The 23,814-nt window shown below is 43.3% G+C and overlaps 1 protein-coding gene across 2 annotated transcripts in view; it reads left to right on the plus strand.

Annotated features, from left to right (window-relative positions):
• Positions 1 to 23,814, plus strand: part of ACOT9 (acyl-CoA thioesterase 9) — a 445,455-nt gene that overhangs the window by 323,572 nt on the left and 98,069 nt on the right. For both annotated transcript variants that reach the window (XM_085622470.1, XM_085622471.1), the window contains one exon: positions 18,426 to 18,513. In XM_085622470.1, the coding sequence (XP_085478596.1) occupies positions 18,426 to 18,513 (88 nt within the window). The remainder of the gene's footprint in view (positions 1 to 18,425; positions 18,514 to 23,814) is intronic.

A 23,814-nucleotide genomic window follows, 5' to 3' on the forward strand; every position in this document is an offset into this window, starting at 1 on the left:
CAGCTCCCCCCTCAGAGTGCGAGAGAGAAAATGGCGGCCGCCGCTTCCTGGTTTCGACCGATTCGAATGTTTACTAAGATCTAAGGGCCAATCAGAATCACGCTCGCGCACGCCACCGTACGCGTACGGTAAGCGCACCGTAAGCGCACCGTAAGCTGGCTCAGATATATATATTGATTTAAAGGCTATTTTCTCAGAATCTACTGAACAGATTTACACCAAACCTACAAAAGGCACTTCCTTGACCTGAGGACTACCTCTCTGCCAAATTTCAAGTAATTCTGTTCAGCCGTTCGGGCTGTAGCTGTGTCTAAAGGTCCTATGGAAAAATGCATGGGAAAAACGCGTTTTGGGACCCCCCTTTTATCTCAGCCCCCGCTTGACGAATCCCCCCGAGACTTTCAGGGTAGGAGCGGAGCGTAGCGCCCCACCTATTTTAAAAAATTCGCAAGGATTCGTCGACCGGCGCAAAAGTTATTCAAAATAGAATGTTGCGGATTTCCTATGGAAACGTGGTCCTAACTATAACTACCTACTGGCGACCGCCAGTAGGTAATATATATATATATATATATATATATATATATATATTACCTACTGGCGGTCGCCAGTAGGTAGTTATAGTTAGGACCACGTTTCCATAGGAAAACCTCAACATTCTATTTTGAATAACTTTGGCGCCGGTCGACGAATCCTCGCGAATTTCTCAAAATAGGTGGGGCGCTACGCTCCGCTCCTACCCTGAAAGTCTCGGGGGGATCCGTCAAGCGGGGGCTGAGATAAAAGGGGGGTCCCAAAACGCGTTTTTCCCATGCATTTTTCCATAGGACCTTTAGAACGAGCTACAGCCCGAACGGCTGAACAGAATTACTAGAAATTTGGCAGAGAGGTAGTCCGTAGGTCAAGGAAGTGCCTTTTGTAGGTTTGGTGTAAATCAGTTCAGTTGATTTTGAGAAAATAGCCTTTAAATCAATATATATATCTGAGCCAGCTTACGGTACGCTTACCGTACGCTTACGGTAAGCGTACGGTGGCGTGCGCGAGCGCGATTCTGATTGGCTCTTAGATCTTAGTAAACATTCGAATCGGCCGAAACCAGGAAGCGGCGGCCGCCATTTTGTGTATTTCACTCTGAAAAAAAAGAGTGAAAACAAGGAAAGGGGGCAATGAGGAGAGTTACAGACCCCCTAACAATTGTAAGGGGGTCAAAGAAGGACAGAAAAGTACAAAAAAAACATTTATTGATTTTAAAAAAAATCACGGGGTACGCGTACGGTAAGCTCACGGTAAGCGTACGGTAAAAAAAATAAAAATAAATAAATGAAAATCAGATTTAAGAGTTTAGAAATTAGGGAGCTCTAAAAAGAGCTGTTGTGTTTATGGAGTCATTTTTTTAGTGGTACCTACAAGTAAGTACCGATGCAGAGTCTAAGGTTCAAGCGGAAGACTCTGTTCCCTTCATCATTGAAGTGCACACCATCTCCTCTATAAATGTCTTGCATGTCGTAACGCAAGTTGTTGTGGTAAATGGCACCCATACCATAGTCACGGAGGAAAGCAGAAACAGATTTGTTGACGTGCTTTCTTGCTTTGTCAATCTGTGGACAGAAATGATTGGACCAGTTCCATTTTTGCCTTTGGCATATGTTGGAAAACACAAAGGCAGTTTTAGGGAAAAGTGTAAACAGTTGTGCAAAGGTGTCCTTCATAAGCATTTCCAGACCTACCCCAGTCAAAGTGCCTAGGTCATTGCCACCACAGTGCACTATTATGAGGTCAGGGTGTTGGATTTGCATGAAGGCACGGTGCGCTTACGGCAAAAAGTACGCGTGCGCGTAAAAAAGACACGCGCTTGCGCACATGCGCATAACAGTCATTTCCCGGCACTTCCGCGTAACGTGCGCGTGTTGCGTAAGCGCGCACGCGTCCCACGCGCAGTACGCGCGGCTACGCAAAGTGCGTAACTATACGCAAGCAGCGTAGATAGATTACGGACGTTGCGTAAACCGTACGCTTACCGTGAGCTTACGGTACGCGTACTATAAAAAAAAAAAAAAAAAAAAAAAAAATCTGGAAATAAATTTTACATGTTTATTTTAAAAAATATATATAAAAAAAATATTTAAGGATTTTAAAAATTAAAGCATAGTCTTTATAAAAGATAAGAAAATTAAAATAAAAATATGTTTGAAAAAAATGAAGAATATAAAAAAAAAATAGCATTTAAAAAACCTTGCAAATTCACTGAAAAAACCATGGGTTTCACACACGTTATAGTTAGGAATTAGCATTTAAAAAACCTTGCAAATTCACTGAAAAAACCATGGGTTTCACACACGTTATAGTTAGGAATTAGCATTTAAAAAACCTTAGAAATTCACTGAAAAAACCATAGGTTTCACACACGTTATAGTTAGGAATTAGCATTTAAAAAACCTTAGAAATTTAGTGAAAAAACCATAGGTTTCACACATGTTATAGTTAGCTGGACATTTTACTCGTAAAAAACCAATGAAATTGCCCCGTTATAGTTAGTTCAGCTAACTATAACTCGCGCGCCCGCAATGCACTGCTGATGACGTCACATATTACATCACTCATGACATGGTCAGTGACATCACTCATGACATCACTGATGACATCTCAAATGACATCACTGATGACATCACTGATGACATCATCCAGTGAATGTGTGTTATTCTGAAAATTAAATATGTTTTATATATGTATATCTCATGGTCGATGGAAGAATAAATGGGTATATAAGTGTCTAAATGGATGATTTGTTTTTGAAAAATTGATTGTGTAACTGACTGATTAAGTGTATCATAGTGAATACATGGCTTAGTGAGTAATGTTTAAATATGTAAATATCTGTATCAGTCTCTCACTTTGTGTATAAGTGGCTGCATGGGTTGGTGAGTAGCTACATGGGTGCCTATTTAGGTTATTAGTTGTTTTTTTGAGTATCAGTCTGAGTGTCTGCATGGTTCGGTGGGGGGTATTACGTAGTGCATCGGTGCATGAATGAGTGACTCACTGTTTGTATGTGTTGAACACAGCATGTGTGCAGGACTGTATGGGTGGATGAGTGTGTGTATGGGTGTGTTAGTGAGTGAATGACTGTCTCAATAGTGTCTTCAGGAGTAACTACATACGTTTTAAACTAGTATATGTGACTATTGGTGTATATATGTGAGTATATGTGAAAGTGAGAGATTGAAAGAGTTCCTGTATGAATAAGTATGTGTTTCTATAAGTGATTGTTTAAAAGACTAAGTATGTGTAAGTTTCCGTAGAAGTAAGTGTGGTGGTGTGTGTATAACTGTATATGCAAGTAAATGTATGTTTGATTCTTTATTAGCATGAGTGACTATGTGTGTGAGTAACTCTATGGATGAGTGGCATTGTGTAACAGGATGTATAGATGTATGAGTACATATGATGAGTGAGTACATGTATGAGTGACTGTATAGGACTGTTGGTGAATGAGTGGATGTGTATGTGGATCTTAGAATTACTGAAGAGGTTGTTGTAACTGGTATTGGTATGTCCATTGTTTTGAAATTTTTAGTCTCTATTTTTGAATGTGTGTATCAAAGCTTATATTAAGGTGAGAGGAGGTCTGCCACTCTATCACAAGGATGATGTCATCAGTGAGGTCATCAGTGATGTCATTTGAGATGTCATCAGTGATGTCATGAGTGATGTCACTGACCATGTCATGAGTGATGTAATATGTGACGTCATCAGCAGTGCATTGCGGGCGCGCGAGTTATAGTTAGCTGAACTAACTATAACGGGGCAATTTCATTGGTTTTTTACGAGTAAAATGTCCAGCTAACTATAACATGTGTGAAACCTATGTTTTTTTCACTAAATTTCTAAGGTTTTTTAAATGCTAATTCCTAACTATAACGTGTGTGAAACCTATGGTTTTTTCAGTGAATTTCTAAGGTTTTTTAAATGCTAATTCCTAACTATAACGTGTGTGAAACCCATGGTTTTTTCAGTGAATATATATATATATATCTCTATCTATCTATCTATCTATCTATCTATCTATCTATCTATCTATCTATCTATCTATCTATCTATCTATCTATCTATCTATCTATCTATCTATCTATCTATCTATCTATCTATCTATCTATCTATCTATCTATCTATCTCTGGACGGTGCCTAACTCTCATGCACGAGCTTGCCTCTGACTGCTTCAAACCAGGAAGTGTTCTCTGATTGGTTGCTAACACTTCAAACCAGGAAATGTTAGCAGCCATCTTGTGCCTCGCATCAAGTGAAAATATAAAAGAAAGGTCCCGGAGGCAATTTAATATACTGGAGCTCTGTCTGTGCGAGATACCCCTTTCACACTGCGTCTCCCTACATCAGCAGATAACGCACCTTTTTCCCCCATCAACAGAATACCTTCAACAACATTCTTGGGCCCGCAAGTCTCCCTCTGCGTACCACTTGTCGGCTCACAGCTCTTCGGGTACGAGTTCTCGGGGCCGCAGTTGTATCTGTGAAGCCAAGACTGGAAACATATCGCAGGTGTCTCTCTGCGAGATACTCTTCACGGTCCCTCTCCCCACGTCACTGTTCCACAGCTATCCCTTTGGAAGACCATGGCCGCACCTTTCCCTATACCAATCGGCCCGCAGGTGTTCCTCTGCGAGCTGGCCCGCATCTCTCCCTCTGCGAACTGATGGGCCGCGGTTCTCCCTCTATGAGCCTGTCAGTCGGCTCGCAGCTCTTCATCTACGAGCCAGCCCGCCGGTTCGTAAGTCTCCGAGAACAGATGCAATGGAGGCAACGATCATGCAGGGCGGACACCCAACACTGCTCCGACATCCCCCAGCAGGAGCGCCTTGTCCGCCATCCCCCCTCACCCCCACCCCCCACAAACAAATGTGACAGTCACGTTAGGAAATCTGGAACGTAAAAAATTGGGTAATGTTGTTTAATTATTAATAAGAAGATGCTTGTGAGGTTGGACAAATAAGAATCTTAGTCATGTATGGATTTACATATAAAAGATTTTATTAAAACAAAACAACAACAAATAAAACTAAGTACAGCCATGTCGTGTCATCGCTGGACCATTTTTGAATAACAGCCTGCAAGACAAAAAGAAAGATAAGATGGTGCGTCATGCGTCCAGCAAAGGGGAAAAAGAAAGCGGGAAAGAGTGAGATCGAGGGAGAGAGAGAGAAACAAAGAAAGAGTGAGAGAGAGAGAGGAAGACAAAGAAAGAGAAAGAGAGAGAGAGAAAGAGAGAAAGAGTGAGATGCAAGGAAGAGAGAAAGAGAAACCGTGTGAGAGAGAGGAAGAGAGACAGAAAGAGTGAGAGAGAGGAGGAGAGAGTGAGAGGAAGACAGCAAGAGTGAGTGAGAGAGAGAGAGAGAGAGAAAGACAGAGAAAGGAAGTGAGTGAGAGAGAGAAAGAGAGAGAGTAAGATAAAAGGAAAAGAGAGAGAGAGAGAAACAGTGAGAGAGAGAGTGAGAGAGAGGAAGAGAGGGAGAGAAAGAGAGAAAGTGTGAGAGAGAGAATGAAAGATGGAGAGGGAGTGTTGACACTGGAGAAAATCTTCGCAGCTCACCGTTGTGCCACCGGTGTGTCTCCAACCACGTTCCAGAACATAGTGCACCCTCAAGTGTAGTCATCTGAAAGATAATATAGAATTAGTAATGGCAGAGTACATGCAACTGCACACGCCTAATTCTCTGTTTCGCCAGTGCGCACTCAGGCTGCTACAGCCCATCCACTCCCACTGCTCGGAGGTGTCTGTGCGCTCTTGTGCGCCCAGGCTACTGCACACTATCCACTCCCACCACCCAGAGGTGACTGCCTGCTGCTGCGGGAAGAAGCCTCTCTGCTCACCTTCCGCCACTGGTGTGTGTGTAAGAGGGTCCAACACGTGCCGTAGCAACTTTCTCAGGCATTGTCAGGATGGTCACGCATCATCGCAGGTTCTACACGCGTTCAGCTCTGGTGGTGTTGGGGGGGGGGGGGCGTCGATTCGTGAATCACAGCCTGTTTGATAAAAAGCAAGATAAGATTGTGCGTCATGCGTTCCATCAAAGGAGAGGGAAAGAAAGAGTGAGAGGAAGACAGAGAGGAAAAGAAAGAAAGAGTGAGAGGAAGAGAGAAAAAGAAAGAGTGAGAGGAAGACAGAGAAAGAGTGAGCGAGACAAAGAGAGAGGCAAAGAGAGAGGGAAAGAGAGAGAGAGGAAGAGAGAGAGAAAGAGTGAGAGAGGAAGAGAGAGAGGAAGAGAGAGTGAGAGAAAGAGTGAGGGAGAAAGAGAGAGAGGAAGACAGAAAGGGAGTGAGATACAAGGAAGAGAGAAAGAGAGAAACCGTGTAATAAAGGAAGAGAGAAAGAGAGAGAGGAAGAAAGAATGAGAGAGAGAGGAAGAGACAGAGAAAGAAAGAAAGTGTGAGAGAGAGAAAGGAAGAGATTGAGAGGGAGTGTTGACACTGGAGAAAATCTTCGCAGCTCACCTTCAACCACCATATGTGTCTTCAACCACATACCGGGACATAGTGCACCCTCAAGTTTAGTCATCTAAAAGATAGTATAGAATTAGTAATTGCAGAGTACATACAACTGCTCACGCGTATATCTCTGTTTCGCCGCTGCACACTCAGGCTGCTGCACCCCATCCACTCGTCGGAGGTGTCTGTGCGCTCTTATGCGCCCAGGCTGCTGCATACTATCCACTCCCACCGCCCAGAGGTGACTGCCCGCTGCTGCGGAAAGAAGCCTCTCTGCTCACCTTCTGCTACCGGCATGTGTGTAAGAGGGTTCACCACATGCCGAAGCAACCTTCTCAGGTGTTGCGTACTCGCAGTAAATCAGAGCGCACAATTCAAAGTGGGTGTTGATTGTCAGGATGGCCTCGCATCATCGCAGGTTCCACACGAGTTCAGCTGTGGTGGCACTGAGTGGCGGGAGTTCCGTGTTGGGGGGGCCTCGATTCGTGAATCACAGCCTGTTAGATAAAAAGCAAGATAAGATTGTGCATCATGCGTCCATCAAAGGAGATAGAGAGAGAAAGAAAGAGTGAGAGGAAGACACAGAGAGAGAAAGAAAGAGTGAGAGAAAGATACAGAGAAAAAGAAAGAAAGAGTGAGAGGAAGACAGAAAAAGAGAGAAACAGTGAGAGGAAGAGAGAAAAAGAAAGAAAGAGTGAGAGGAAGACAGAAAGAGTGAGAGGGACGAAGAGAGAGAGAAACAGTGAGAGAGAGGAAGATAGAGAAAGAGAGAAACAGTGCGAGAGGAAGCGAGAGAGAAAGAGTGTGAAGGAGAGAAAGGAAGAGATGAAGAGGGACAGTGAGTGCCCATACTGTGGACAAAACCCTCACAGCTCACCTTTATGCCACCGCTGTGTCTCCAACCACGTGCCGGGACCTAGTGGAGCCCTCAAGCTCCCACATCTGAAACATAGTAAAGAATTAGTAATGGCAGAGTATATACGACTGCGCACGCCTAAATCGCTTTTCTGCATTTGTGCATCCAGGCTGCTGGACATCATCCACTCCCGCCGCCCAGAGGTGTCTGCCCGCCCCTGCACACCCAGGCCTCACTGCTCACCTTTTCGCAGACAGAGCACCCTGCATATCATGCAGCCCCACTCCGCAGGCCACCAGGTCTCACATTTGGTGCTGCGTCTTGATTTTGCCATGGCAGAGGACATACCAGTGCACCCATCATCATCGCATGTTGCACACCCGCTTAGCCCTTTCGGTGCCACTAAGTCAGTGACCAGCGAGGCGATGCCATGTGGCGTTAGGCCTGCGCTGTCTGATGGCTGAGGCCTGCACTGCGGTCCAGCAGGGCACACAAAACCTGAGCTGTCCAGACCGCTGGGACAGGCCATCACCGCAGGCTACACACCCGCTCAGCAGTTACGGTACCCGTACCTCAGTGGACCGAAAGTCACCGTCCCGTGCCGGTGTGCCTGTGCTGGCCGCAGTGAATCCGGTGCGAGCAACTCTGAAATGGCATCGAGCACGTGCGCCCGGTCTTTTTTATTGGGAGAGTCACGTGTCCTGTGACGCCTGTGCTGGATGGGTGTGGTGTGGGTGTATACTAGCCGTGAGGAAGTGGCTGTGGCGTACTGACAACTAGGGTGTGACCAGCAGATCACTTCAATGAAAATCTGGGCCATGTAGCGTTGATGTCCTTCCCTGTAAGTGTAAGTAGAGTGGACTGGCCTGGCGTATGCCAGTCCTGCGTGAGGCTGTGAAGAATGACTCTGGAGCTATTGGCGTGGTTCCATCATGAGCTGTATGAGGAATCAGCTGATGCGGCACTGTTGCCATATTGGGCTAGATCACCCACAATTGGACTATATTTTTCCCGGTTGTTCGGTAAAATTTTGGTTTGTGCTAGTTGCCAGATTATAAATATATATACAGCGCTCCAGCAAAGTAGTATGTTAAAGCGCTTTATTAGACAAATATTTACTTGGCAGCCTGCTGCAACATCAATTCCAGTGCATTCACCGCCTGCTTGACGATGTCCCTGCCCCTCCTTCCTTAAAGTAGCAATATTGGGCTACTTATTGGTTGGCTTTGGGCTAGAGAATGCTTAAAAAATCTGGCAACACTGGCATGCGGGTGTTCTTGTTGTAGTGCTAACGTTACCCGGGTCGCAAGCGTCAGTGTGTCACTCTGTGAGCCAAGTCCCACAACATGGCCAACATGGAAGGTACGGGGAATCACTGATCCTACATCCATCCATAGTTCCACACAAGAAAGATGGTGGACATGACACATCTGTGTGGATGTGAATGTTTATTGCATATTCAGTACAGTATTGCAGCTGTAGCAACACAGGGCCATGCAAAGCCCAAATTTCAGTTTTTGGGACATGGAGGGCAGCCAATTAGAGACAAGCTCGTTGTCGGAGTTAGGCTGCGCCAACATATGTACTTATACAATCACTCTGCCAATCCCCACGCACTTATAAATTCACTATACACTCTCCTTGCAGTACTAATCATCCAGTCTCTACGTACGTACTTGTACAATGACCGAGACAAAGTTACATAACCAAAGTTTTCTCCCACTGTCAAAGGTAAGTTGGTTGCATACGCTGTCCAGAGCACAATGTAATGTGGTAGGGCCCAGGGGCAGCATGTTGCATACATAATGAACACACAGACACAGATAGATAGTGGAACTGGGTACGGGCACGTGCGCTCGACTCCTTTTTATTACCAGGGTCACATGTCCAGTGACTTCTGTGCTGGATGTGTGTGGGGTGAGTGTAAGCCAGCCCTCCGGGAATGGTTGATGCTAGCAACAAGTACAACAGTAATCATTGGATCAGACACAGAGATTCAATCATAAAGGGTCAATGATTCGTGCTGCACTACGGTAGGAGCACCAGATGTGAAATAATACACAAAAAATTTCTATCATAAAGGGTCCATGACTTGTGGTACACTGAGGTAGGGGCACCAGATGTTAAATTATACACAAAATATTGTATCATAAAGGGTCCATGAGTTGTGCTGCATTGAGATAGGGGCATTAGAAGCATTCAGTGTGTGCGCAGCCAGCGATGATGCGTGGTCCGGGCGGGCTGCACTGGGAGCAATGTCTCTTGCCTACTGTACTGAGTCATCTGCAATTGCGACTCGATCTGAATTGTGAGCCCCGCAGTCCGCAATGTAGATGGAAGGCAGTAGTCGGCACAGACATCGAGGAATGCTTTTGGTCACTTCCTCTTGACAAAATCCTAGGACATAGAGTACAATTCTGTCTGAAATTGATAAATCATGTCTCAATGTAAATTGTGAGCTCTGCTGACTGCAGTGTAGGTAACAAAAGATGTATGGAATACATTGTCGAAATGTGTAGGTTTCGGGGACGTTATAGTTAGCTGCCTACTGGACTCTGAAATGAAATAATCAAGACTGAATTCGAACTGTGAGTTTTGCTGGCCGCTGTGTAGACTGCCATTCAGTGTTCCTTCGGACTTGCAAGATGAATTTGGTCATTGTACGAAAGCTATAATTGATATCAAAAAAGTTCTTGAAGCAAGGATACTAAAAGGATATTGTGTAGGTTTCGAAGACGTTGTAGTTAGTTGCCTACTGGACTCTGTAATTAATGAATCCAGACTCAATTTTAATTGTGAGCCGTGCTGACCGCAGTGTGCCAGAGGCAGCAGTCAGCAAGGGCCCACAGCCACGTGGCGTTGAGTTGAGTTGCACAGTTAGTGGCTTCAGAAGCATTCAGCGTGTGCGGAGCCTGCAATGATGCGTGGTCTGGGCGGGCTGCGCTGGTAGCAATGTCTTTTGTCTAATGAATTCTACCTTAAAAAGGCTACATGGCGATGACTTGTGGTGCAGTGAGTTAGTGGCACCTGAAGCAACCAGCGTGTGCGCACCCTGCGATGATGCGTGGTCCGGGCGGGCCGCACTGGTAGCAATGTCTTTTGTCTAATGAATTCTGCCTTAAGGCTACGTGGCGATGATTTGTGGTGCACTGAGTTAGTGGCACCTAAAGCACTCAGCGTGTGCGCACCCTGCGATGATGTGTGGTCCAGGCGGGCTGCACTGGTAGCAATGTCTTGCGTCTAATGATTTCTGCCTTAATAAGGCCACGTGGCGTTGACTTGTGGTGCACTGAGTTAGTGGTTCCTCTGGCGCTCAGTGTGTACGCAGCCTGCGATGATGCGTGGTCCAGGCGGGCCGCATTGGGAGCAATGTGTCTTGCCTACTGGACTGCGTCATCTGCAATCGCGACTCCATCTGAATTGTGAGCGCTGCTGTCCGCAGTGTAGATCGAAGGCAGTAGTGTGTACAGACGTAACTCTGCGGTGCTGTGCCGCTGTGTTCGCAGGGGGCCTGTGTCGAGGAGGCCCGCGGTCATGGCGGCAGACACGTGGCAGGGTGAGGGCCGCCACTCTGGTAGACGCGTTGGCCTTCACACAAGTGAACCACTCCCAGAGCCTCGGCCTATTTATTCACACTCCTACACTGGAATGGCATACATTGGACCAGCCCACTGCACTTCCGCTTACAGAGGACGACGACACAGGTACATGACCGAGATCTTCCCCATTGCCTGAGGTAACATGGTTGCGTCCACTGTCCACAACACTACAAGCACCAGCAGTATATGTACACATGGAGAGGTTTGTGCTCTGCATAGTGAGGTCTGTCCAGCACATGACCGCTACACTTGGTATTGTGTGCATTATTATTGGTGAGTGACTTGCGTCCTTCACACATGTTTGGTTGTCAGATCTCGCAACATTCAGCTATTGTGTGGCTGAGGGGCCATGCCGTTTTTGGAAGGTTCGCTGTCCTGTTGTGTGCTGCCTCGGTGGTAGTGGGGGGGGTCCGAGGGGAGGTCCTGAGGGTGGTGGCAGTGGGATTTGTGGCCTTTTTGGGTGTGGGAGGTGCATGATCAGTAGCTCTATGACATGAGTTGCTCGTCAGATGTGATTCTGGGCTGGGCTCCCTTTCACACTGTAGGTAGACGTCCTACTTTACACCAGTAAAAGGCAGATGTTACATTCCTACTGCTAACGCAGCTTATCGCCTGTTTTATTATTATTATTAGCGTTAGTTGTTACTCTCATTTGCGGCGATATTATTTTTGCGGAAGCTATTGCTGGAAAACTGGTGATATCGGCTGTTTTCACCAGTTTGAGAATGGAATGATAATTTAAAATCACTGAAAAAAAACATAGGTTTAACGAACATCATAATTAGAAATTAGCATTTAAAAAACCTTTGCAATTCACTAAAAAACCATAGGTTTCCAGGACGTTATAGTTACCAATTATCATTTTTAAAACCTTTGAAATTCACTGAAAAAAAACAGGTTTCAGGGATGTTATAGTTACAAATTAGCATTTAAAAACCTTTGAAATTCACTGAAAAAACCATAGGTGTCAGGGACGTTATAGTTAGTTGCACATTTCACTCTAACACAACCATAGAAATTCCGCCGTTATAGTTAGTTGAGCTAACTATAACTCATGCCTCCGCAATGCACTGCTGATGCTGCTTTCTAAGGTTTTTTAAATGGTAATTCCTAACTATAACGTTTGTAAAACCTATGGTTTTTTCAGTGAATTTCGAAGGTTTTTTAAATGTTAATTTCATATTTCAATGTTTATAAAAACTATATTTTTTCAAAAAAAATATCGAATATTTTCGAACTCTATAAACCTTTTTTTAACTTAAAAATTATGTAATGTTTTATATCTTCAAAAAAAGAATCTGTATAATTTTTTTTTTCTGAGAAAACTAGAGTCCCGTACCAGTAGTCTACCAAGCTCCATCAGCACACGAATCCCATCCGCCATATTGAAATGATGCGCATTTCGTATCCGACGTATGAGGTCGCGCCAGCTGCTACTATGGTATGCAATGGGTACCCAATACCAAGCTGCGCATTACGTCATGTACTTATGGGGTCGCGGATCAAGACACCGTTCCACTGTTGGGACATAGAGTTGGTTGCACCTGGTGGAAGGGAGTACTCTCATCTCCACTCTGAGATGCAGTTCTAACATAGTCCATTGTGGGATCAAGACACCGTTCCACTGTTGGGACCTAGAGTGGCTTGCACCTCGTCAAAGGGAGTACCTTCATCTCCACTCTTAGATCCAGTTCTAACACCGTCCATTGTGGGATCAAGACACCGTTCCACTGTTGGGACCTAGAGTTGGTTACACCTGGTCGAAGGGAGGACCTTCATCTCCACTCTGAGATGCAGTTCTAACATAGTCCATTGTGGGATCAAGACACCGTTCCACTGTTGGGACCTAGAGTTGCTTGCACCTCGTCAAAGGGAGTACCTTCATCTCCACTCTTAGATCCAGTTCTAACACCGTCCATTGTGGGATCAAGACACCGTTCCACTGTTGGGACCTAGAGTTGGTTACACCTGGTCGAAGGGAGGACCTTCATCTACACTCTCAGATGCAGTTCTAACATAGTCCATTGTGGGATCAAGATACTGTTCCACTGTTGGGACCTAGAGTTGGTAGCACCTGCTCGAAGGGAGTACCTTTATCTCCACTCTCAGACGCAGTTCTAACATCGTCCTTTGTGGGATCAAGATCCTGTTTCACTGTTCGGACCTGCTATAGCGTGGTGTACTCCAGCCACTGCAGTCAGCCAAGCCCAATAATCATGTGCAGCAATTTCGTACGGAAGCACAGAGTCTGATGCACGTAAACAGAAGGAGTTCTGTGAAAACCCACTAGCAAGTAATATCGGACATCGTCCATTCTGGAATCAATACACCGTTCCACTATTGTGACCTAGAGTTGGTTGCACCTGCTCCAAGAGAGTACCTTCATCTCCAGTCTCAGATGCAGTTCTAACATCGTCCATTGTAGGATCAAGACACCGTTCCACTGTTGGTACCTGTTCGACTACTGTGTTAGTAGTATACAGAGCACTCCACGCTGCTGGGCCTCAAACTGAACGCTGTGTGCCTGTGTCGCGGTAGCCAGCGTGGATCTGAGGAACCTTCCGATCTCGCAGACCTCGCCCCAGGAGCTTCCGCCGGCACGTGGTGGGCCCTCTTTCACATAATGCGGTAGCGAAAGGTGAACTGTGGGGCATATGTGCATCGCAGCGGCCACGACGGTTTCAGAGTACTAGCAGGCTGAGAGTATCATTCATGCAGCCACCTTCACTCACGAGGTCAACCTCGTAGTGGTGTAAGCTGCGCAGACCTGGCCGACACGTTCGCCATTCCGGAAGAGAACCACACCCAGAGAAACATGCCTTTTATTCATACCCCTACGTTAGCCTTGCGTACGCCAAGCCAGCCCACTACGCTAAAGATTTGGAGGAGAATGGGGGGCACTATGTTTTCGAAATCTTCCCTACTGACAGTACTATTATGGTTCTGTCCACTATCTACTTCACTCAGTAGACCATCAGTGTATGTTCACATGTACATGTGTGTGCTCTGCATACTCAAGTCTGTCCGGCACATCCCCTCAACACTTTGCATTGTAAACTTTTATAATCGAGAATCACTTGCCACCTTCGCACATACTTTGCTCCCAACTCTCCTCACATTCTGCATTGTGTAACAGAGGTGCTATGCCATGTTTGCTTTGTCTACATGGCTAGTCACGGTTCCCACAGTATGTAGTGTCGTGTCTGATAGGTGTACATGTTGTTTGTCATGTTGCATGCGATTATATAAGGTAGCGCGTTTATTAGCGTGCAGTGATTTTTCCCATTTACATATCGCTGTCTTAAAGAGCATACAGAGGTTTTTCTCACAGGTGCAAACTTTGACCACAATGGCAGTCATTTATTATTATGCAAGAATTTCCAACTGCACGACACTTCTAAGCTTACAGCCCCCAATCTTGCCTGCTTTCTTGAAAGCATGCCAACTCCCACAATCACACCAACATTCACACAGCTTTCTAACTGCAGTTATCTGCTTCTCAATAACATGCACTCCTACGGAATATGAGGTGGCATACCGTATGTCCTTACTGTTTCAAACCGAGTAACTTCCTGTAGCAATGTCTATTCCCACCCACACAAACTAACTCCCAAACTTCAACTTGGCCTTGAATCCCTACTTTGCAAACAGATTTCATTAAACTAACCAAACTAAAGCGCTTTTCTTCACAACAGAAGTGTCCCTCACTTCTGCAAAAGACATTTATCGCCTGCAGATAGCACGACTTCCAGTAAAATACAGTCCCTTTTAAATTTGAACGTCCCATTACACTTTGTGAATTGTTACCCAATTTTCAACACATCTCATACTCCTGGTCTGCCACACTTTTTTAATACGGTCTCCTCCGGCCTTCTCACAGCCTCTCAAACTGTTCTGGTATAATACCACACTTCATTCATTCGATCATCTCTGGAATAACAGGAACAGTGCCCAAAATTCTCGCTCTCTTTTCGGCCATCCTACTTCTATTTTTGCTTGTAAAAAATGCATCACCAACAGAATACGCCTCTACGTGAAGCTACATCAATACCGTGAAAAAATGGAACAACTTTTCGGCTGCCTGCCTCTATCTATTATCGGAGCCAGCTACAACATGACATTAATTTACACATATGCAATCTGCGTGCAACCATCTTTCTATTGCAAAACTTGCCCATTCGACTGGTGAATGGATGTATGCCTTGCCAACATCCCAACAATCGCTCCCAATATCCAGCAGGTAATGGAGCATCTTGAAATCCATGAACTCGATTGTTCATGCATTAGAGCAATGGTGGATGCAACGCAAAAAGGTATCATGGCGGAATGGGATTTCTGCGCAGCCGCCTGAACTTCTGTGTTAAAACAACTGATGTGCGAGAAAGAATAGGAATGCTACAATGTTATCAGGAATCTGATAATAATGTAATCGTTGGAATATCCAAATATCTTGGAGCCTTTGAGCACAACATTGAGACATCAGACATGGCTGCCTAAACCAAAAGGCCAAGGTCTTAATGGATACTGTAGTTAAAATGTATCTCCTTAGTGCTGTGGGGAGTGTTTTTACAACTCAGAACTCTGTGAAAGAACAGGAAACCTGAAATTATTAAATCTATTTATGGTATATGGCAGTAGTTGTTTTTGTAATGGAGTAGGCTTTTTTTATGAATGTATACAAAAAGTATATGATTAAGTGTATGCAGTGGTGCCAACCGCTTTATTGTCACATAAAATAGTATGGAATTTTATCTCTTTGCAAACTGATATTTCTGTTCCTGATGTTTGCTTTTTTATTGCCAGTTTATTTGTTCATCCGAATAAATGCACAAATAAGAAGATAAATTAAAAGCATGGAAGAAGGGGGTAAGATGAAGGTTTGTGTGAAAGGAGGGAAAGACACTTGTGAAAAGAGGAGGGTCCACAGCACATGAGAAATGCCTTCAGATCCACTGACCAGAAGTCCAAATGTTTACCACCACTATCACAAAGTATCCCTTGAGATTCTACCGGCTGAGGCTGTGATACTAGGTGTGGCTGATTTGGAAGTATTTAACAGATGGCTTGTACAAAGCAAAACATCTTTATTTCCTAGAATGTGAATAGATGTAATTAGGAAAGATTTCAGGTGAGCAGAAATTGCAGAGTTTGACTCCACGGAATTTAGTAAGTGGGAGGAATTCAGCATGTCAGCAGGAGTTTGCTCTGCACTGTGAAATCAGCATGAACGTCACCATGCAGCCTGCCAGAGGGCGCTGTTTATTTCTGTCGCTCAAGTTGATTTTCTACTCGAGCAGCAGATTTCTCAACATGAACGGTTTGTCAGCCGAGCGTGAGGAAAAAACTCCATCATGCAGCGGTTGGTCGTGTTTTGCCAGAACTACTGTCTCAAAACGGAATGCAGCGTGGACAAACCTTTGCAAACTCCACTGGTTGAGATGAATTTTTCGCCCACCCCTAAAAAAAAATAAAAAATGAAGGGGGATTGAAGTTTAAAAAAATAGATTCTGGGGGCGATCTAGGACAGTGGTTTCTGACCTTTTGACTCCTGAGGACCCCCATTGAGTCACTACTGGAAGCTGTGGACAACCAAGCAATTTGTACGATTTAAATTTCACACACTAAAACAGTAATTCTCTAAAAATACAAAAAAGTGCAGACCAAACAAATACTCAAATTACTAAAGATTTTATTATTTTGTATTGAAATAATTTGCAAAAATCAAAAAAAATGTAATTTCAAAGTTGTGCTTCATCTTGGCGACTAACATTTCAATGTTTGGTTTTATTTTGCGGCTCGAGGCTCCTGCCAAGGCCAAACTGGGAACCCAAAGCAGCCCTAGCAAGTGTATCTGATAGAGACTTCTAGCTGCAGATTCCTTATCTTTGAATTCCTCAGGCGTCAGGCTGGGTCTGGAAACTTTTGCGTGAGCAATACCCCTTGAGCGAGCCGACGGGTAGCTACATTTGCCTTTGCGTGGCGTAGTTGGCATCTGTTATAACGTCACGGTCACCTATATAGATGCTACCCAGGCACGCCGTCGGCACCTTTTCACTTTTTCACGCCAGAACCCTAGGGCCCTGTACAGCCCTAGCCTTAACCAATATGTCCCCAGAGCAAGGAGGCGTGGGTAGGTCTGTAAGGAATCTGCAGCTAGATATTGTCTCTATCAGATAATGCGTTACAGAAGGTAAGCAACTTGTTCTTCAGATCAGTCCCCGTACGGTGCACACCAAGTGTAGCCAGTGAGCCTGACCACTACAAAGGGGGCTTTGGGGGGCTCTCCCCCAAAGAAAATTTTGGGGAAAAAATGGTGCATTCTACAACTCATTTGCCATTATATATTGAATTGTATTAGGTTTTAAAGCATAGTAAATGATGATTTTACTGTGTACCAGGGTGCGACAATCTTTGTTGGGGCTCTTCAGTGATTCCCTCACTATCACTCTCCAACAGTGCCTCTCATCTATCCATAGCCACTCTGTCACATGTATTTAATTTGTTTTATATCACCTCTCATACCAGTGTATGGTGTCAGAGCACTTTACAACACACACACATACAGAGATAATGAATCATACGTGTGTAAATCAGTGCATAGAAAATGTTACATCAGGCAAAGGGGACTACAAGGTGTAGGATTCACATGTCATCCATAATGGTAGGCATTGTTTCAAAAGTGCTTTGTCTGGAAAACACAAACTCAGGATTCTGAACATAACACTGTGGTTAGCTTTGACTTTAACAGTATGAATTTATTTCTACCCAAACAAACCTTTTTTTTAGCAGCAGCAGGATAATGAAAGACTGGGAAAAATGTAACTTACTGATTTGTAACATGTAGTTTGCATGTAGCTCTTTGATAGCAGTTCATAGCTCACTGTGCTAGATTACGATTGTAACTCATGAAATGCAGTCACAAAAACATCTCTGAGACAAAAGCGGTAACCCACTAAGCTATGCTCATTAAATACTGTTTTTTAAATGCATGATACAAAGTCTTTGCAGTAGGCATATTAACCCTATGCGCTATCATCGATGAGTCAAAGCTGCCACTGGACAGAACTCCCATCTTTCTCCAGTAGGTTAATTATTCACCAGAGTTATCTTGACACTTTTCTTGTTGCCTGAAAACTGCTGATTATGCACGGAACTTTGCAGTGCTTTTAAAACTGCTACCTACGGACCTCTGAATTTTTCAAGGAACCCTGAGGATCCGCGGACCAGAATTTGGCAACCACTGTTAGGGTATTAACTAACATATCAGCTGCTGAATAAACAGATCATAATAAAAAGCTTCAGTATGCTTTCTAACTAAATGGAGGATATTGATAACAGTTTGTCTCTGTATCAGTTCAAGGTCTCATGATTGTAGAGAGTTCCTTGGCTTATTAGCGTTGTTTATTCCATGAATGACCCTTACATAAATACTAAAAGGAGCATGATTGAATCAACCTTCTTCTTATTTCAGAGGTTCCAGACCTTTTGTAGTAGCTGTGGACGATATAATGTTTCAGAGGCCCGTTGAAATTGGATCATTATTATTCCTCGCTTCTCAGGTAAAAAAAAATGTGTTGTTAAATATCTCAGTGTATGCCACAGTTAAGATTGTAATAATTCACATAACAGCTAATCTACAAAGAGCCTCATTTAGAGGTTCCCTTTAAATGAAAGTGAGCTGGTAACAATACTTACAGGCCCCATATGAATTACGAAATCCACTGCAACTCTGCAGATATGTAGTGTTTCACTTAGAGACTCAACGTGCTAAAAACAGGTGGCGTTACTGGGTAAAATACCAAGGAAAGAGAGGAAATGCCAGGAAATTGAGACACAAATTACTGCTTTATCTGGTAATTCTTCATTTCAATGGCAAATCACAAGTTCCTGCTTGCAATCCCTATTAACTGTCCCGCCTTTCTCGCAAGGTGCCAGTACCCCAAATATTGGTAAAATTGAGGGAGCAGTCAAAGTGGCAAAGATAAAGAAGACTTCTCATTGAGGTCCTTAATGTAATTCCATGTCAACTAACCCATTTCAAAATAATGTTTTTTAAGTCTTAGTTTCAAATATTTATTTTCAGCTTGCCCCTGGACATATTGTAATTTGCCATTATAAAATGTTAGGTCATAAACTACTGTGTTGGCCTTTTTGCTCTTCTGAGTGTGTTTAGTGAGATTCTAATGGGGCACATCCAATATATTGGGGTTCAGTTCTTATTGTGAATGTGTTTGCTTTTTTTGAATCTTCCCACTTGACTTGCAACTATTCATTTTTTCTTTTACTTTGAATACTCACAACTGTATCAACTGCTAGGCTCCTTTCCTATGTCAGAGAGACAGCTGTTAGGCCTTTTCTTTCTGTTCACTTATTGTAATTAGGTTTGTATCCTGGCTAGTATTCTCTGTGGGTACTGTCATTTACCTTGTGTCCTAGAACAACCAATCTGGTTGTACTCCAAGTTCATAGTCAAGTTACCCCCTTTAAGAACAACTCTCCTGAGGTATTGAAGTTAAGCCGTTGGGGCTTACTCTTGGTGAAAATAGGGATTAAAATCGCAGACACAGTATGACACTGTAAATAACACAATAAATGGTATTTAGGGTCTTGCCATCTGATTCAGTTTTCTCTTCCTTTTGGTGCAACACTGCACAAATTAGGGTCTGAAGTCCTAGCTGCTGAACTTCCAGTGAAATATAAACTGTGTTAGTCTATAAGTCCACCACCAAATAAAAAAGTTCCCATTCTTGCAAGCCAGGTGCAGAATATGTGTAAATTATTTATGCATTGCTCAAACAGTAATAAAGTGAAAACACAACACAAGAGAGTTCCCACACCAATTTAGAAAAATAGAGTAAATTTTGATAAAGAATTTGACACCAAAACAACGAAAATCCAATCAGTAGAACCGGCATTGCGAATTTTTAAAGTTTAAGTTAAATCTAGCACCTAAAAGATCTAAACGCCAACCACAGGTATCTAGTCACACAAGACCTGATGAGTCAAAAATTAAGTCCAACCATGATGGAGCGCGGATCGGATACAAGTAGTGGATTAATCCAGCCAGTGCTTACCTTCGGACTTCAAAGAAATTTGGATGAAACCGTTCTGAGAAGGTAAAAATGGGGTAAGGCTGCAGGCGGTGTCCGAGGAAGAAGCATCTTCGTTGGAGAACCGCTGGGCGAAGTTGCGGGCTTAGTCACTTTTTTGGAAGTTGAAAATCTCTGGCAGGACAAGGCAGGAGGCTGTAGCTTGCAAGAGTTCCAGGAGGCCAGATACCCCTTTGGCGAAGGACCTCTGAACAGGATTTGCTGCTGGTGAGAAGAATGTAGTGAGAGCAGCCGCAAAGTCAGGTCGACCAGCAAAGCACTTTGGGCAGATCCACAAAAGGTTGGTCCTGGTCTTCCCTCAGTTCTTAGGGCAATTTTTATCCAAACATTTTCAACGTTTCAAGTTTAGCATTTTAGCTATCTGGGCACCTTTACCACCACCAAGGGTCCAGGACGAAAGGGGCACCACTTGGGCAGTTAGGACTTACTTAGGCTGGGTCCACATGTGGGTTCAATATGCTGGCAGCCTGTAATGTCCCTGTGGCTCTAAAGAGAAGGCCTGCAAACTAACCCTTGGAGTCACTCTGGTAGTTATGGGTTCAGGTGAAAAAGCAGGGCTCAAATAGCAGGGCAGGCCTTTCAGGGTTCAAGGCAGGTTCCAGGCAGCAAACTCTGTCCAGGTTTAGCGAAGAAGTCTTGTGAAGTACACAGCAAGCCACAGCAGCAGGCAGCCCTCTGAGAGCCCTTCCGCAGGTCTAGGAAGTGAACTAAGAGTGGGTCTGGGGGCCCTACTTTTATACCTGGTGCCGTTTTTGAAGTCTCTAGAGGATTCTCTTAGAAGTGCTTGAAATGTCCTGACTCCCCTGCCCTGGTTCTAAGCTGACTGCAGGAACAATGCAGGGGTGACAAGCCCTTTGTGTGAAGGCAGAGCACAACCTATTCAGTTGCAAGTGGGACTGTGCCCAGCTCTCCTCCCCCTATTCTGCCAGGAGATGGCCCATTCAGGCACACCTAGTCCCTCTATTGTGTTACAGCCTGAGAGGAATTCACTAAGTCTAACTGCCAGTTACACCCAGTCATGTGACCTAACACAGGCACCAAACGTCGAAGTGCAGGAAAAGGCCAACTTTCTAAAAGTGACATTACCAAAATTGTAATTTAAAAATTGACTTTACCATTAAAGAGGATTTTTATTTACAATTCCATAGATACCAAACCTGGAATGCCCATCTTCCCCAATCAAAAGTTAGCACGTATTAAATGTAATAAGGCAGCCCAATGTTATCCTATGGGACAGGTAGGGCTCACTGTAGCAAAAAATGAATTAAGAATTTTTCACTACCAGGATACATAAAACTTGAAAGTACCTGTCCAACCTTTTAGTTACAATGCACCCAGCTCTATTGGCTACTTAGGCCCTACCTTAGGAGTGACCTGTATGCAATAAATGGGGAGTGCAAGGCTTTGCAAGAGGATTATTTTGACAAATCAATTGGCCAGTTTAAAGCTACAATTAGGCAGCAGTAGCAGACCTGTGACATGTTTTAAGGGGCTATTTAAGTGGGTGGCACAATGCGTGCTGCAGGCCCACTAGTATCATTTAATTTATAAGTAATGGGTATATGGCATCACAAGGAACGTATAAGTAAATTAAACATGCCTATTAGGTGTAAGCCAATTTTACCATATATAGGGGAGTTAGCACAAGCAATTTAGCAGTGGTTAGCAGATGTAATGTGCAGAGTCCTATGGCCAACAAAAAACTCTTCAGCAAAAATGGAGGGAAGCAGGCATAAAGTTTGAAGGAAGACCGCCCTAAAGGATAACAGGTCTAACATGTAGCATCAATGTCTTTCAGAATGTTGAGAGTCAAAATATATTGCATTGAGTTAGCATATTTTTCTTCATTATTTTAGTAGTATTTTATGACATTTCAATCTACGTGCATCTGCAATGCCTTTTTCAACATTCATGATGTTACATGCTACTGCATTTGTCAGGCTATCGTAAATCTTTTTTCAAGATGTTTGCTGGACTTTGAAAATATCTGCTAAAAAACACACCTGACTCAGTTGACTGGATCTCTAGGTGGAAAAGTTCAATCTGTTTTGTGGCCACAGCTTGATATTCAGATGTCCAAGCCTTCTAACTCATTTCTAGAATTAGATGCCTTAAATTCAATGTTTTTTTTCTTGCTGCCAAATTTGAGAATGTCATCATGGGCACATTAGTTGTCCTTACTCTTACTGTGTGTTTAAGATGAATTAATCTTTCAGTTAGTACCGTTAGTGTGCGAACGTAAACAGGTTGCATTCCAGGCTGTTAAAACATGGCTAATAATAAAGTGAAATTCACAAGTTGCTCTAAATTACCGCTTCTCTGGGTAGCCTGGCCTGATTTAATGAGGCAGGCTTTTATTAAGGTGGCAGGTAAGGGGACAAAAACAAAGTAAGCTCAAGAGAAAACAAAAATGTACATTAGTTTTGGAACTTATGGAACTTCTTTAAAAATAATTATTTGGAGGTACAGTTCAAATTAAGAGCAGTTGCCATCATTATGAGTTCATCAATATCAAAAATGGTCAAATGCATATATCTTAATAAAGACACACCAGCTGTACATGATGCAAAAAAAATATGCAAAATGCTTCTCAAATACTTCAGCAAGTTCAAAAAACAAACTGCATCAACACTTCAACCCTAAAATGACCAACATGCCCTCAGATCACATTTACAAATGCTGGTTCATACTGAGTCCACCAAAAAAGAGGCCCATAATTAATAAAGTGTTTTCCTGTTGATTGAATGAACAGCTCAAAGATTATTTCTCTTTAACCCTCTTCATTTTCTTAAGCCATTCTAAAAAATTGATTAGCCTTGACCTCCATCTCTGCAAAAGGAGTTGTCAAGCCACCAACACTGAAACAAATATCAGTTTTTGGCATCTCAATGGAGTTCCAGGCATAGGACAATACCAAACAGGATGAAATTAGAACTTTGGGGAATTCAGGTCTGCAATTGTTCATCTAAATATTTAAAGATAGGTTTCCAGAACTTAGCCAGTTTTCCTCTGTTTAAAATTATATGAAACCAATCTCATCTATCTAAAGCATCACACCTAAAACAATGGATAGGACACTGCTTTTATTGTGTTTAAAAGCTGAGGGGTCATATATATCAACGATTTGGAATAAAATAGCATCTTGCAAAATTTAGCCCCTCTCAAAGTCGTAAAATTGAACTTGTCAACTTTTCACTATATATCTCTGGTCAATTCAATATTTTCCTCTTTCGCCTATTTATTTGAAATTCTATGACAATCTCAAGTTTTTCCATAGACAGCAAATATCTGTTCCAAAGTCCTCATAAGAGGTGTTAATTAAATTGAACACCAGTTTATTTCTGTCTGATAGGATTTTAGGATTCATATGTTCAAACATCGCATAAAGAGCCTTATAGGGCCACAGTCATCAAATCTTTTCAACATTCATCAGGGATTCCGTTTGGGTCCAAGTCTTCCATTTATCATTTAACAAAAAGTCTGCTAGCTTCGTAAAGCCATTAGCCTTCCACCTAATTACTATTGCTGGATCCATTAAACCTCTATTTTCCCCTTTTACCTGATCTAATTAAGATTCTGAATTGATATAGTGAATGGAATAGTATTTTAAAAATTGTGCTTTCCTTTACCTTTAAAAAAAAAAAAAAACGTAGCGTTTTATATTGCAACTTTTTGGGGGAATTGGTTAATCCGAAAGTATCTCTAATGTAATTTTCTCTTAACATCATGTCCATTAACATCATGTCCATC

The sequence above is a fragment of the Triturus cristatus genome, chromosome 8, assembly GCF_964204655.1.
Source record: "Triturus cristatus chromosome 8, aTriCri1.1, whole genome shotgun sequence".
Lineage (NCBI taxonomy): Eukaryota > Metazoa > Chordata > Amphibia > Caudata > Salamandridae > Triturus > Triturus cristatus.